At 37.2% G+C, this 16161-nt stretch overlaps 1 protein-coding gene across 1 annotated transcript in view; it reads right to left on the minus strand.

Moving 5' to 3' along the window:
* LOC112605319 (ankyrin repeat domain-containing protein 36A-like) overlaps nucleotides 1–16161 on the minus strand; it is a 141036-nt gene that overhangs the window by 56186 nt on the left and 68689 nt on the right. Inside the window, exons 27-41 of the mRNA XM_025354985.1 lie at nucleotides 14632–14660; nucleotides 14457–14529; nucleotides 12754–12782; nucleotides 12591–12663; nucleotides 10902–10930; nucleotides 10711–10807; nucleotides 9052–9080; nucleotides 8885–8957; nucleotides 7191–7219; nucleotides 7025–7097; nucleotides 5341–5369; nucleotides 5174–5246; nucleotides 3501–3529; nucleotides 3334–3406; nucleotides 1510–1538 (exon numbers count right to left, since the gene is read on the minus strand). Coding sequence (XP_025210770.1) covers nucleotides 1510–1538; nucleotides 3334–3406; nucleotides 3501–3529; nucleotides 5174–5246; nucleotides 5341–5369; nucleotides 7025–7097; nucleotides 7191–7219; nucleotides 8885–8957; nucleotides 9052–9080; nucleotides 10711–10807; nucleotides 10902–10930; nucleotides 12591–12663; nucleotides 12754–12782; nucleotides 14457–14529; nucleotides 14632–14660 — 767 coding nt within the window. The remainder of the gene's footprint in view (nucleotides 1–1509; nucleotides 1539–3333; nucleotides 3407–3500; nucleotides 3530–5173; nucleotides 5247–5340; nucleotides 5370–7024; nucleotides 7098–7190; nucleotides 7220–8884; nucleotides 8958–9051; nucleotides 9081–10710; nucleotides 10808–10901; nucleotides 10931–12590; nucleotides 12664–12753; nucleotides 12783–14456; nucleotides 14530–14631; nucleotides 14661–16161) is intronic.

The raw sequence follows: 16161 nt of genomic DNA on the forward strand, positions 1-16161 counted from the left end.
ATCCCATACTTCTTGCAGGCTTTGTTCATTTCTTTTTCTTCTTTTTTCTTTTGGTTTCTCTTCTCGCTTCATTTCATTCATTTGATCCTCAATTGCTGATACTCTTTCTTCCAGTTGATCGAGTCGGTTACTGAAGCTTGTGCATTTGTCACGTATTTCTCGTGTCATGGTTTTCATCTCTTTCATTTCGTTTATGACCTTCTCTGCATTAATTAGTCTAGCCGTCAATTCTTCCACTTTTTTTTCAAGATTTTTAGTTTCTTTGCGCTGGGTACGTAATTCCTCCTTTAGCTCTGAGAAATTTGATGGACTGAAGCCTTCTTCTCTCATCTCGTCAAAGTCATTCTCCGTCCAGCTTTGATCCGTTGCTGGCGATGAGCTGCGCTCCTTTGCCGGGGGAGATGTGCTCTTATTTTTTGAATTTCCAGCTTTTCTGCCCTGCTTTTTCCCCATCTTTGTGGTTTTATCTGCCTCTGGTCTTTGATGATGGTGATGTACTGATGGGGTTTTGGTGTAGGTGTCCTTCCTGTTTGATAGTTTTCCTTCTAACAGTCAGGACCCTCAGCTGTAGGTCTGTTGGAGATTGCTTGAGGTCCACTCCAGACCCTGTTTGCCTGGGTGTCAGCAGCAGAGGCTGCAGAAGATAGAATATTGCTGAACAGCGAGTGTACCTGTCTGATTCTTGCTTTGGAAGCTTCCTCTCAGGGGTGTACTCCACCCTGTGAGGTGTGGGGTGTCAGACTGCCCCTAGTGGGGGATGTCTCCCAGTTAGGCTACTCAGGGATCAGGGACCCACTTGAGCAGGCAGTCTGTCCCTTCTCAGATCTCAACCTCCGTGTTGGGAGATCCACTGCTCTCTTCAAAGCTGTCAGACAGAGTCGTTTGCGTCTGCAGAGGTTTCTGCTGCTTTTTTGTTGTTGTTGTTGTTGTTGTTGTGTAGCTGTGCCCTGTCCCCAGAGGTGGAGTCTACAGAGACAGGCAGGTTTCCTTGAGCTGCTGTGAGCTCCACCCAGTTCCAGCTTCCCAGCAGCTTTGTTTACCTACTTAAGCCTCAGCAATGGCGGGCGCCCCTCCCCCAGCCTCGCTGCTGCCTTGCCGGTAGATCACAGACTGCTGTGCTAGCAATGAGGGAGGCTCTGTGGGCGTGGGACCCTCCCGGCCAGGTGTGGGATATGATCTCTTGGTGTGCCTGTTTGCTTAAAGCGCAATATTGGGGTGGGAGTTACCCGATTTTCCAGGTGTTGTGTGTCTCAGTTCCCCTGGCTAGGAAAAGGGATTCCCTTCCCCCTTGCGCTTCCCAGGTGAGGCGATGCCTCGCCCTGCTTCAGCTCTCGCTGGTCGGGCTGCAGCAGCTGACCAACACCGATCGTCCGGCACTCCCCAGTGAGATGAACCCAGTACCTCAGTTGAAAATGCAGAAATCACCGCTCTTCTGTGTCGCTCGCGCTGGGAGTTGGAGACTGGAGCTGTTCCTATTTGGCCATCTTGCTCCGCCCCCACCTTAATTACTTTCAAGGCTGGTGGTTTCTGAGAAGACACTGAAAAGCAAAAGGGATACATAATCACTCATACGTAAATATAATAAAGTTATGTATACACGTGTACAGTGTTAACACCAAGCTGTATCCTCCTGCCTGTACTAGTGTAGGCTTTGATGTTTTCTACTTTGTGTCTGGGGACTGGAACATAAAAGAAATACACTGACAAAAGGGAATATAGACTTCATGAAATATACCCTTACAATTGCAAACACGGTATGATTTGTCATATGTCTAAAACTANGCAACAAAGTATAATATATAAACCTCAATAAAGAGCATAATCAATTACTAATTTTGACATACTTCTGCTAAATAAAACTCCTACAAGCATTGGATAGCAGTAAGCTTTTCCATTCAGAAATCACGCCAACATTCATTGAAAATGACCATTTACATCAGCTATAACTCCCAATGCAATCCCTCTCCCCTCCCCCCTCCCCATAATAGGCCCCGGTGTGTGATGTCCCCCTTCCCGAGTCCAAGTGATCTCTTTGTTCAGTTCCCACCTATGAGTGAGAACATGCGGTGTTTGGTTTTCTGTTCTTGTGATAGTTTGCTGAGAATGATGGTTTCCAGCTGCATCCATGTCCCTACAAAGGACACAAACTCATCCTTTTTTATGGCTGCATAGTATTCCATGGTGTATATGTGCCACATTTTCTTAATCCAGTCTGTCACTGATGGACATTTGGGTTGATTCCAAGTCTTTGCTATTGTGAATAGTGCCGCAATAAACATACGTGTGCATGGGTGCTGACGAGTTGATGGGTGCAGCACAGCAACATGGCACAAGTATACATATGTAACAAACCTGCACGTTATGCACATGTACCCTAGAACTTAAAGTATAATAATTAAAAAAAAATAAAAAAATAAAAATAAAAATAAAATACAGAAAAAAAAAAAAAGAAAATGACCATTTAAAGGTTAGTTGATGAATCCAACATTATTTTTGTTTCTAAAATAGTCTTGTTGGGAGTATCATCTATTCTCTAAAAAATATTCATTAAATCACGATTTTTTCCAAGAGTTACCTCTTTGATCAAAGAAGCCAATGTATTCATATTGAAGCATATCTCGTTTTTGTAACTAAAATCAACAAAACATGCAAGTCTGATGCCTAATAGTAACAAAGAGGAGTAATTAGTCATTGCGGTGTATCCCAATTCTAGCATTCTTTCCTGCATCCTGTAGTTCCAGGAGCTGCCTAAATCAAATCTTCTTTCTGCAAATATGCTACATGCATCTAAAGTGACTTCACTCAGGTTTCCTCAGCAGAAATCCCAAAATTACATAAATAACTTCTTTTTTTCCCTCCTTCCTGCCTCACAATCCCACTTCCTTGGGAAAACTAATTGCTACATCAGTGGTCTCGTTACTTGTCATTCTAGTGTCCGCGAGTTATTACGATCAAGTTTCCCTCTGTCTTTAGCAGTACGGTGTGATGTCTGTAAAATCTATACTTCATCTCTTTCTCCTTCCACCCTTGGTGAAAACATGCTGTAGAATTAAAGCAAAATTATGCTGTCCCCTGAGCCCCTTACGTCTTGATCTGCTCTCCAATGTTTCTTCTTCCCAATTTCAGTGTGTGGAAGTCTATAATCTTACTGCAAAGATCATATCCAAGACCAGCAGCATCGGCGTCACCAGAGAACTTATAACATTTGAAGAATTTCAGGCCTCCTGAATCAGAATGTGCAGCTTTGACGAGCCCCAGGATGATTTATTCAGGGAAAAGAAGTTCTTTACTATCTGGACTGAACATGACATTAAATGTGTTTTGCAAAATTACCTGTCCCAGATTCTTGTCCATCCTTTATTTCTGTGGCTATATTCGAAACAGAATCTTTCTTGTCACTTGTAGCCTGAATGGAATTTGAAACAAAATAATCAATACATAAAGTATAGTTCATAGACTAAACAGTTACTGGTTCAAAATATATGTGAGAGTTTAATTACCTTCAAGGTTGGCTGTTTCTGAGAAGACACTGAAAAGCAAAAGGGACACATAATCACTCATGTGTACATAAGATAATGTTATTCATACATTCATGAGGTGTTAGCATCAAGCTGTATCCTCCTGCCTGTATTAGTGTAGGATTTGATGTTTTCTACTTTAGAAATACACTGAAGAAAAGGAATACAGGCTTCATGAAATATACCCTTACAATTTCAGACATGGTATAACTCGTCATATGTCTAAAACTAAAATAAAACCATGTCTATATCCATATGGATATGCCCAGTGATGAGAAGAAATGTGATGTAAAATCAGTGCAGCAATTCATACACCTGTAAATCAATGTCAAAGCAGGTGGTACATGATCTTGCATGTCTTTCAGGCAAGAAAGCAGAAGGATTTACAACATTATACTACAAACATTCATCATGCTGTTTAACTTGCCTGATAACTGAGAACTTACACAATTACAATGACACTTTAGTTGAATGGACATTTCCCGTCTTCTAAGTGGAAGTGTCCTAAATTGATCAGCTTGGATATATGTTTCCGGAATCGGAGTAAATAATATTCACTATTTCTCACACCTGTGTGGTGTCACAATCGCCTAAATTTCATGTATTCTCTAGTTCAGCCTTCCGAACATTTCTTTATCCACTCATGGCCACAAAGTATAATATATAAACCTCAATAAAGAGCATAATCAATTATTAATTTTAACATACTTCTACTAAATAAAACTTCTACAAGCATTGGCTATTAGTTAGCTTTTCCATTTGGAAATCATGCCAACATTCATTGAAAATGAGCATTTTAAGGGTCAGTTCATGAATTCAACAGTATTTTTGTTTCTAAAATAGTCTTGCTAGGAGTATCATGCTATTCTCTAAAGAATATTCATTAAATCGCGATTTTTTCCAAGAGTTACCTCTTTGATCAAAGAAGCCAATGTATTCATATTCAAGCGTATCTCATTTTTAAAACTAAAATCAAAGAAACATGTAAGTCTGATGACTAATAGCAACAATAGTCATTGTGGTTTATCCCAATTCTAGCATTCTTTGCTGCATCCTGTAGTTCCAGGAGCTGCCTAAATCAAATCTTCTTTCTGCATATATGCTACATGCACCTGAAGTGAGTTCACTCAGGTTTCCGCAGGAGAAAACCCAAAATTACATAAATAACTTCTTTTCCCTCCTTCCTACCTCACAATCCCTCTTCCTTGGGAAAACTAATTGCTACATCAGTGGTCTCGTTACTTCTCGTTCTAGTGTCCACAAGTTATTACGATCGAGTTTCCGTCTGTCTTTAGCAGTACGGTGTGATGTCTACAAAATCTATATTTCATCTCTTTCTCCTTCCACCCTTGGTGAAAACGTGCTGTAGAATTAAAGCAAAATTATGCTGTCCCTTGAGCCCCTTACGTCTTGATCTGCTCTCCAATGTTTCTTCTTCCCAATTTCAATGTGTGGAAGTCTATAATCTTACCGGGAAGGTCATGTCCAAGACCAGCAGCATCGGTGTCACCAGAGAACTTATTAAATATGAAGAATCTCAGGTCTGCTGAATCAGAATGTGCAGCTTCGACGAGCCCCACGATGATTTACTCAGGGAAGAGAAGTTCTTTTCTATGTGGACTGAACATGACGTTAAATGTGTATTGCAGAATTACCTGTCCCAGATTGTTGTCCATCCTTTATTTCTGTGGCTATATTCGAAACAGAATCTTCCTTGTCACTTGTAGCCTGAATGGAATTTGAAACAAAATAATCAATACATAAAGTATAGATTATAGACTATACAGTTACAAGTTCAAAATATAAATGAGTGTTTAATTACCTTCAAGGTTGGTTGTTTCTGAGAAGACACTAAAAGGCAAAAGGGACACATAATCAATCATATGAACATAAGATAATGTTATTTGTACATTCATGAGGTGTTAGCAAAAAGCTGTATCCTCCTGCCTGTATTAGCGTTGGATTTGATGTTTTCTATTTCAGAAATACACTGAAGAAGAAGAATACAGGCTTCACCAAATATACCCTTACAATTTTAAACATGGTACGATTAGTCGTAGGTCTAAGACTAAAATAAAACCGTGTCTATATCAATATGGATATGGCGAGTGATGAGGAGAAATGTGACGTAAAATCAGAGCAGCAATTCATACACCTGAGAATCAATGTCAGAGCAGGTGGTACATGATCTTGCATGTCTTTCAGGCAAGAAAGCAGAAGGATTTACAACATTATACTACAAACATTCATCATGCTGTTTAACTTGCCTGATAACTGAGAACTTACACAATTACAATGACACTTTAGTTGAATGGACATTTCCCGTCTTCTAAGTGGAAGTGTCCTAAGTTCATCAGCTTGGATATATGTTTCTGGAATCTGAGTAAATTATATTCACTATTTCTCACACCCGTGTGGTGTCATAATTCGCCTAAGATTCTTGCATTCTCTAGTTTAGCCTTCTGAACATTTCTTCATCCACTCATGGCCACAAAGTATAATATATAAACCTCAATAAAGAGCATAATCAATTATTAATTTTGACATACTTCTGCTAAATAAAACTCCTACAAGAATTGGATATTAGTGAGCTTTTCCATTCAGAAATCACACCAACATTCATTGAAAATGACCATTTTAAGGGTCAGTTGATGAATTCAACAGTATTTTTGTTTCTAAAATAGTCTTGTTAGGAGTATCATGCTATTCTCTAAAGAATATCATTAAATTGCGATTTTTCCAAGAGTTACTTCTTTGATCAAAGAAGCCAATGTATTCATATTCAAGCGTATCTCATTTTTAAAACTAAAATCAACGAAACATGTAAGTCTGATGACTAACAGTAACAAAGAGGAGTAATTAGTCATTGTAGTTCATCCCAATTCTAGCATTCTTTGCTGCATCCGGTAGTTCCTGGAGCTGCCAAAATGAAATCTTTTTTCTGCAAATATGCTACATGCATCTGAAGTGAATTCACTCAGGTTTCCTCAGCAGAAATCACAAAATTACATAAATAACTTCTTTTCCCTCCTTCCTGCCTTACAAACCCACTTCCTTGGGAAAACTAATTGCTATATCAGTGGTCTGGATACTTCTCGTTCTATTGTCCGCGAGTTATTAACGATCAAGTTTCCGTCTGTCTTCAGCAGTATGGTGTGATGTCTACAAAATCTATACTTCATCTCTTTCTCCTTCCACCCTTGGTGAAAATATGCTGTAGAATTAAAGCAAAATTATGCTGTCGCCTGAGCCCCTTACATCTTGATCTGCTCTCCAATGTTTCTTCTTCCCAATTTCAATGTGTGGAAGTCTATAATCTTACTGCGAAGATCATGTTCAAGACCAGCAGCATGGGCGTCACCCGAGAACTTATTACATATGAAGAAAGTCAGGCCTGCTGTATCAGAATGTGTAGCTTCGACTAGCCCCATGCTGATTTATTCAGGGAAGAGAAGTTATTTTCTATCTGGACTGAACATGACATTAAATGTGTTTTGCAGAATTACCTGCCCCAGATTCTTGTCCATCCTTTATTTCTGTAGCTATATTCAAAACAGAATCTTTCTCGTCACTTATAACCTGAATGGAATTTGAAACAAAATAATTAATAAATAAAGTAGGTTCATAGACTCTACAGTTACTACTTCAAAATATAAATGAAAATTTAATTACCTTCAAGGCTGCTGGTTTCTGAGAAGACACTGAAAAGCAAAAGGGATACATAATCACTCATATATAAATATGATAAAGTTATCCACACAGGCATACAATGTTAGCACCAAGCTGTATCCTCCTGCCTGTATTAGTGTAGGCTTTGCTGTTTTCTACCTTGTTTCTGGGGACTGGAACATGACAGAAATACACTGACAAAAGTGAACACAGTCTTCATGAAATATACCCTTACAATTGCAAACACGGTATGATTTGTCGTATGTCTAAAACTAAAATAAAACCGTGTCAATATCAATGTGGATATGCCCAGTGATGAGGACAAATGTGACCTAAATCAGTGAAGCAACTCATACACCTGAGAATCAATGTCAAAGCAGGTGGTACATGATCCCGCATGTCTTTCATGCAGGAAATCAGAAGGATTTATATAATTATACTACAAACATTCATCACGCTCTTTAACTTGTCCGATAACTGGGAAGGCACACAATTACAATGACACTTCACGTCTCTTCAGTGGAAGTGTCCTAAATTGATCAGATTGGATATATGTTTGTTGAAACCTAGTAGATAATATTCATTTTTTCTCACTCCCGTGTGGTGTAGTAACTTGACTAAGTTTCTTGTATCTGCTAGTTTAGCCTTCTGAAAGTTTCTTCAAACATTCACAGTAACAGAAAATAATATATTAGCCTCAATAAAAACATCATGAATTACCAATTTTGACATACATCTACAAAGTTACACCATTACCAGCATTAGATATTAATAAAATTTACATTCAGAAAACACTCCAATATTCATTGAAAATGACCATTGTAGGAGTTAATTTGAATTCAACGTAATTTTTGTTACTAAAATAGTCTTGTTGGGAATATCACACTATTCTCTAAAGAAGTTTCACTGACTAGGTATTTTATCCAAGAGTTAGCTCCTTGAACAACCAAGTCAATGTATTCATATTCAAGTTTATCTCATTATTATAAGTAAAATCACCAAAACATGTATCTCTGATGCCTAATAGTAACAAAGAAGAGTAAGGAGTCACTGTGGTTTATCCCAATTCTAGCACTGTTTCCTGCTTCCAGTAGTTCCTGGAGCTGCCAAAATCAAATATTCTTTTATGCAAATATTCCAAAATTATCTGAAGGGAGTTCACTCAGGTTTCCTCAGCGGAAACCCCAAAATTTCATAAATAACCTCATCTTTTCCCTACTTCCTGCCTCACAATTCCTCTTGCTTGAGTAAAATAATTGCTACATCATTGATCTTGTTAGTTCTCATTCTACAGTGTTTTTGGGGTATTAGGATTACTTTTGCCTATGTTCATAGCAATACGATCTGATGTCTGTAATATCTATTACTTCATCTCTTTCTCTTTCCCCTCTTGATGGAAACATGCTGTAGAATTAAAGGAAAATGATGCTGTCTCCTGAGCCTATTATGTGTTAAACTGCTCTCCAATGGTTCTTCTTCCCAATTTCAAAATAGGGAAGTCTATAATCTTAGTACTCAGATCACGGCCAAAGACCAGCAGCATGAGGCTCACCCGAGAACTTATTACAAAGGAAGAATCTTAGGCGTGCTGAAACAGAATGTGAACCTTCGACGAACCCCACACTGATTTATTTGGGGAGGGGAAGTTCTCTTCTATCTTGATTGAATATGACATTATATGCATATTGCAAAATTACCTGTTCCACATATTTGTGCATCCTTTATTTCTGTGGCTATATTCGAAACAGAATCTTCCTTGTCACTTGTAGCCTGAATGGAATTTGAAACAAAATAATCAATACATAAAGTATAGTTCATAGACTAAACAGTTACTAGTTCAAAATATAAATGAGAGTTTAATTACCTTCAAGTCTGGTTCTTTCTGAGAAGACACTAAAAAGCAAAAGGGACACACAATCACTCATATGTACATAAGATAATGTTATTCATACATTCATGAGGTGTTAACATCAAGCTGTATCCTCCTGCCTGTATTAGTGTAGGATCTGATGCTTTCTGCTTCAGAAACACACTGAAGGAATAGAGGCTTCACTAAATATATCCTTACAATTTCAAACGTGGCATGTCTAAAACTAAAATAAAACCATGTCTGTATCAATAAGGATATGTCGAGTGAATAGGAGAAATGTGATGTAAAATCAGAGCAGCAATTCATACACCTGAGAAACAATGTCAAAGCAGGTGGTACATGATCCTGCATCTTTCAGGCAAGAAAGCAGAAGGATTTACACCATTATACTACAAACATTCACGATGCTCTTTAATTTGGCTGATAACTGAGAACTTACACAATTACAATGACACTTTAGTTGAATGAACACTCTGGTTTCTCTTCATTTCACGTCTTTTAAGTGGTAGTGTCCTAAATTGATCAGCTTGGATATATGTTTCCGGAATCGGAGTAAATGATATTCATTATTTCTCACACCCATGTGGTGTAATAATTCCCCTAAGTTTCTTGTATTCTCTAGTTTAGCCTTCTGAACATTTCTTCATCCACTCATGGCCACAAAGTATAATATATAAACCTCAATAAAGAGCATAATCAATTATTAATTTTGACATACTTCTGCTAAATAAAACTCCTACAAGAATTGGATATTAGTAAGCTTTTCCATTTGGAAATTACGCCAACATTCGTTAAAAATGACCATTTAAGGGTTAGTTGATGAATTCAACAGTATTTTTGTTTCTAAAATAGTCTTGTTAGGAGTATCATGCTATTTTATAAAGAATATTCATTAAATCGCGATTTTTTTCCAAGAGTTACCTCTTTGATCAAAGAAGCCAATGTAGACATACTCAGGCATATCTCATTTTTGTAACTAAAATCAATGAAACATGCAAGTCTGATGCCTAATAGTTACAAAGAGGAGTAATTAGTCATTGCGGTGTATCCCAATTCTAGCATTCTTCCTGCATCCTGTATTTCCAGGAGCTGCCAAAATCAAATTTTCTTTCTACAAATATGCAACATGCATCTGAAGTGAGTTCACTCAGGTTTCCTCAGCAGAAATCCCAAAATTACATAAGTAACTTCTTCTTTTCCTCCTTCCTGCCTCACTATCCCTCTTCCTTGGGAAAACCAATTGCTATATCAGTGGTCTCGTTACTTGTCATTCTAGTGTCCGCAAGTTATTACAATCAAGTTTCCGCCTGTCTTTAGGAGTACGGTGTGATGTCTACAAAATCTATACTTCATCTCTTTCTCCTTCCACCCTTGGTGAAAACATGCTGCAGAATTAAAGCAAAATTATGCAGTCCCCTGAACCCCTTACGTCTTGATCTGCTCTCCAATGTTTCTTCTTCCCAATTTCAATGTGTGGAAGTCTATAATCTTACTGCAAAGATCATGTCCAAGACCAGCAGCATCGGCGTCACCCGAGAACTTATTACATATGAAGAATTTCAGGCCTGCTGAATCAGAATGTGCAGCATCAACGAGTCCCATGCTGATTTATTCAGGGAAGAGAAGTTATTTTCTATCTGGACTGAACATGACAGTAAATGTGTTTTGCAAAATTACCTGTAGCAGATTCTTGTCCATCCTTTATTTCTGAGGCTGTATTCGAAACAGAATCTTTCTCGTCACTTGTAACCTGAATGGAATTTGAAACAAAAAAATCAACAAATAAAGTAGGTTTCATAGACTCTGCAGTTACTAGTTCCAAATTTAAATGGAAATTTATTTACCTTCAAGACTGGTTGTTTCTGAGAAGACACTGAAAAGCAAAAGGGATACATAATCACTCATACGTAAATATGATAACGTTATCCATACATGCATACAGTGTTAGCACCAAGCTGTATCCTCCTGCCTGTATTAGTGTAGGCTTTCATGTTTTCTACTTTGTGTCTGGGGACTGGAACATGACAGAAATACACTGAAAAAAGGAAATACAGGCTTCATGAAATATACCCTTACAATTGCAAACACGGTATGATTTGTCATATGTCTAAAACTAAAATTAAACCCTATCAATATCAATGTGGATATGCCGAGTGATGAGGAGAAATGTGACTTAAGTCAGTGGAACAACTCATACACCTATGAATCAATGTCAAAGCAGGTGGTACATGATTCCCAATGTCTTTCATGCAGGAAATCAGAAGGTTTTACGTAATTATACTACAAACATTCATCATGCTCTTTAACTTGTTCGGCAACTAGGAACGTACACAATTACAATGACACTTCAGTTGAATGTACACTTCACGTCCCTTCAGCTTGGATATATTTTTGCAGAAACCTAGTAGATAACATTCATTATTTCTGACACCAATGTGATGTAATAATTTGCCTAACTTTCTTGTATCCACTAGTTGAGCCTTTCGAAAGTTTCTTCGTCTAGTCATGGACACAAAGGTTCATATATATTAGCCTCAATAAAAATATCATCAACTGTCATTTTTGACATATATCTCTAAAGTAAAAATGCTACAAGCATTAGATATTAATAAAGTTTCTATGCAGAAATCATTCCAATATTCATTGAAAATGACAATCTTAGGAGTTAATTTGATTTCATCATAATTTTTGTTTCTAAAATAGTCTTGTGGGGAGTATCATACTATTCTCTAAAGAAGTTTAAATAGTTATTTTATCCAAGAGTAAACAAAGCCTTGAACAACAAAGCCAAAGCATTCGTAATCATGTTTATCTCATTTTTATAACTAAAATCAACAAAACATGTATCTCTGATGCCTAATCATCACAAAGAGGAGTAATGAGTCATTCTGGTTTATCCCAATTCTAGCATTATTTCCTGCTTCCAGTAGCTCCTGCAGCAGCCAAAATCAAATCTTCTTTTATGCAAATACTCCAAATGCATCTGAAGTAAGTTTACTCAGGTTTCCTCAGCAGAAACTCCAAAATTACATCAATAACTTCTTCTTTTTCCTCCTTCCTGCCTCACAATCCCTCATCCTAGAGGAAAACAATTGCTACATCAGTGGTCTGGTTAGTTCTCATTCTACAGTGTTTATGGGGTATTTGGATCACTTTACCCTCTGTTTATAGCAATACGATCTGATGCCTATAATATCTATTACTTCATCTCTTTCTCCATCCCCTTTTGATGGAAACATGCAGTAGAATTAAAGCAAAATGATGCTGTCCCCTGAGCCTGGTATGAGTTGAACTGCTCTCCAATGGTTCTTCTTCACAATTTCCAAGTAGAGACATCTATAATCTTAGTACTCAGATCATGGTCGAAGACCAGCAGCATCAGGGTCACCCGATAACGTATTACAAATGAAGAATCTCAGGCATGCTGAATCAGAACATGAAGCTTCGACGAACCCCCGGATGATTTATTTGGAGAAGGGAAATTCTCTTCTGTCTTTATAGAACATCACATTGAATGTGTTTTGCAAAATTACCTGTCCCAGATATTTGTGCATCCTTTATTTCTGTGGCTATATTTGAAACAGAATCTTCCTTGTCACTTGTAGCCTGAATGGAATTTGAAACAAAATAATCAATAAAGTATATCTCATAGACTATCCAGTTACTAGTTCAAAATATAAATGAGAGTTTAATTACCTTCAAGGCTGGTTGTTTCTGACAAGACACTGAAAAGCAAAAGAGACACATAATCACTCACAAGTACATATGATAATGTTATTCATATATTCATGAAGTGTTAGCACCAAGCTGTATCCTCCTGCCTGTATTAGTCTAGGACTTATGTTTCCTACTTTGTGTCTGGGGACTGGAACACGATAGAAATACACTGAAGAAAAGGAATACAGGCTTCACAAATATACCTTTCCAATTTCAAACATGGTTTGATTTCTCATATGTCTAAAACTAAAATAAAATCGTGTCAACATCAGTGCGGATATGTCGAGTGATGAGGACAAATGTGATCTAAGATCACAGCAGCAATTCATACACCTGAGAATCAATGTCAAAGCAGGTGGTACATGATCCCGCATGTCTTTCATGCAAGAAATCAGAACGATTTACACCATTATACTACAAACATTCATCATGCTCTTTAACTTGCCCGATAACTGAGAACTTACACAATTACAATGACACTTCAGTTTAATGTACACTTCACATCCCTTAAGTGGAAGTGTCCTAAATTGATCAGCTTGGACATGTGTTTCCGGAATCCGAGTAAATAATATTCATTACTTCTCACACCCATGTGGTGTAATAATTTGCCAGTTTCTTGCATTTTCCAGTTTAGCCTTCCAAACATTTCTTCATCCACTCATGGAAACAAAGTATAAAATATACACCTCAATAAAAAGCATCATAAATTGTTACTTTTGACATACTTCTACCAAATAAAACTGCTACAAGCATTGGATATTAATAAGCTGTTCCACTCAGAAATAACTTCAATATTCATTGAAAATGACCATTTTAAGAGTCGGTTGAAGAATTCAACATACTTTTGTGTCTAAAATAGTCTTGTTAGGAGTATCACGCTATTCTCTGAAGAATATTCATCAAATAGCTATTTTATCCAAGACTTCGCTCTTTGATGAAAGAAGCAAATGTATTCACATTCAAGTTTATCCAATTTTTATAACAAAAATCAACAAAACACGTAAGTCTGATACCTAATAGTAACAAAGAGGAGTAATTAGTCATTGCGGTTTATCCCAATTCTAGCATTCTTTCCTGCATCCTGTAGTTCCTGGTGCTGCCAAAATTAAATCTTCTTTATGCAAATATTCCAAATGCATCTGAAGTCAGTTCACTCCGGTTTCCTCAGCAGAAACCCCAAAATTATATAAATATCTTCTTCTTTTCCCTCCTTCTTCTCTCACAATCCCTTTTCCTTGAGGAAAATCACTGATACATCAGTCGTCTCATTAGTTCTCGTTCTACAGTGTCTAGGGGTTATTACGATCACTTTTCCATCTGTTTTTAGGAGTAAGATATGACGACTGTAAAATCTAAACTTCATCCTTTTCTCCTTCCACCTTGGGGAAAACATGCTGTAGAACTGAAGCAAAATTATGCTGTCCCCTGAGCCCTTATGTCCTGGGCTGCTCTCCAATGTTTCTTCTTCCCGATTTCAGTGTAAGGAAGTCTATAATCTTACTGCGAAGATCATATCCAAGACCAGCACCAACAGCATCACCCGAGAACTTATTACAAATGAATCTCAGGCCTGCTGAATCAGAATGTGCAGCTTTGACGAGCACCCCGCTGATTTATTTGGGGAAAAGAAGTTCTTTTCTATCTTGATTGAACATGACATTAAATATGGTTTGCAATATTACCTGTCCCAGATTGTTGTTCATCCTTTATTTCTGTGACTATATTCGAAACAGAATCTTTCTTGTCACTTGTAGCCTGAATGGAATTTGAAACAAAATAATCAATAAATAAAGTAAGCTTCATAGAATATACACTTCCTACTACAAAATACAAAATATAAAATGAAAATTTAATTACCTTCAAGGGTGGTTGTTTCTGAGAAGACACTGAAAAGAAAAATGGATACATAATCACTCATATCTGAATATGATAAAGTTATCAATACATTCATGCACTGTTAGCAACAAACTGTATCCTCCTGCCAGTATTAGTGTAGGCTTTCGTATTTTCTACTTTGTGTATGGGGACTGGAACATGACAGAAATACACTGAAAAAAGGGAATACAGGCTTCATGAAATGTACACTTAGAATTTCAAACATGGTATGATTTGTCATATGTCAAAAACTAAAATAAAACCGTGTCAATATCAATGTGGATATGACAAATGATGAGGACAAATGTGACCTAAAATCAGTGGAGCAACTCATACACCTGAGAATCAATGTCAAAGCAGGTGGTACATGATTCCGCACGTCTTTCATACAAGAAATCAGAAAGATTTACACCATTATAGTACAACATTCATCGTGATCTTTAACTTGCCCAATAACTGGGAAGGTACATAATTACAACGACACTTTGGTTGAATGTACACTTCACGTCTCTTCAGTGGAACTGTCCTAAATTGATCAGCTTGGATATATGTTTGCTGAAACCTAGTAGATAATTTTCATTATTACTCACTCCCATGTGGTGTAATAATTTGCCTAAGTTTCTTGTATCTGCTAGTTTAGCTAGTTGCAAAAGTTTCTTCATCCACTCATGGCAACAAAGGATAATATATTAGCCTTAATAGAAATATCATCAATTATCATTTTTGACATGCTTCTACAAAGTTAAAATGGCTACAAGCATTAGATATTAATAAGGTTTACATTCAGAAATCACTCTAATATTCATTGAAAATGATAATTTTAGGAGTTAATTTGAATTCATCATAATTTTTGTTTCTAAAATATTATTGTTGGGAGTATCACGCTATTCTCTAAAGAAGTTTCATTAAATAGCTATTTTATCCAAGAGTTAGCTCCCTGAACAGCGAAGCCAATGTATGCATATTCAAGTTGATCTCATTTTTACGACTAAAATCAACAAAACACGTATCTCCGATGCCTAACAGTACCAAAGAGGAGTAACAAGTCAATGTGGTTTATCCCAATTCTAGCATTATTTCCTGCTTCCAGTAGCTCCTGCAGCAGCCAAAATCAAATCTTCTTTTATGCAAATATTCCAAATGCATCTGAAGTAAGTTTACTCAGGTTTCCTCAGCAGAAACTCCAAAATTACATCAATAACTTATTCTTTTCCCTCCCTCCTGCCTCACAACCCCTCATCCTTGAGGAAAATAATTGCTACATCAGTGGTCTGGTTAGTTCTCATTCTACAGTGTTTATGGGGTATTTGGATCACTTTACCCTCTGTTTATAGCAATACGATCTGACCCCTATAATATCTATTACTTCATCTCTTTCTCCTTCCCCTCTTGATGGAAAACATGCTGTAGAATTAAAGCAAAATGATGCTGTCCCCTGAGCCTGGTATGAGTTGAACTGCTCTCCAATGGTTCTTCTTCACAATTTCCAAGTAGAGACATCTATAATCTTAG

The sequence above is a fragment of the Theropithecus gelada genome, chromosome 13 (assembly GCF_003255815.1).
Source record: "Theropithecus gelada isolate Dixy chromosome 13, Tgel_1.0, whole genome shotgun sequence".
NCBI lineage: Eukaryota > Metazoa > Chordata > Mammalia > Primates > Cercopithecidae > Theropithecus > Theropithecus gelada.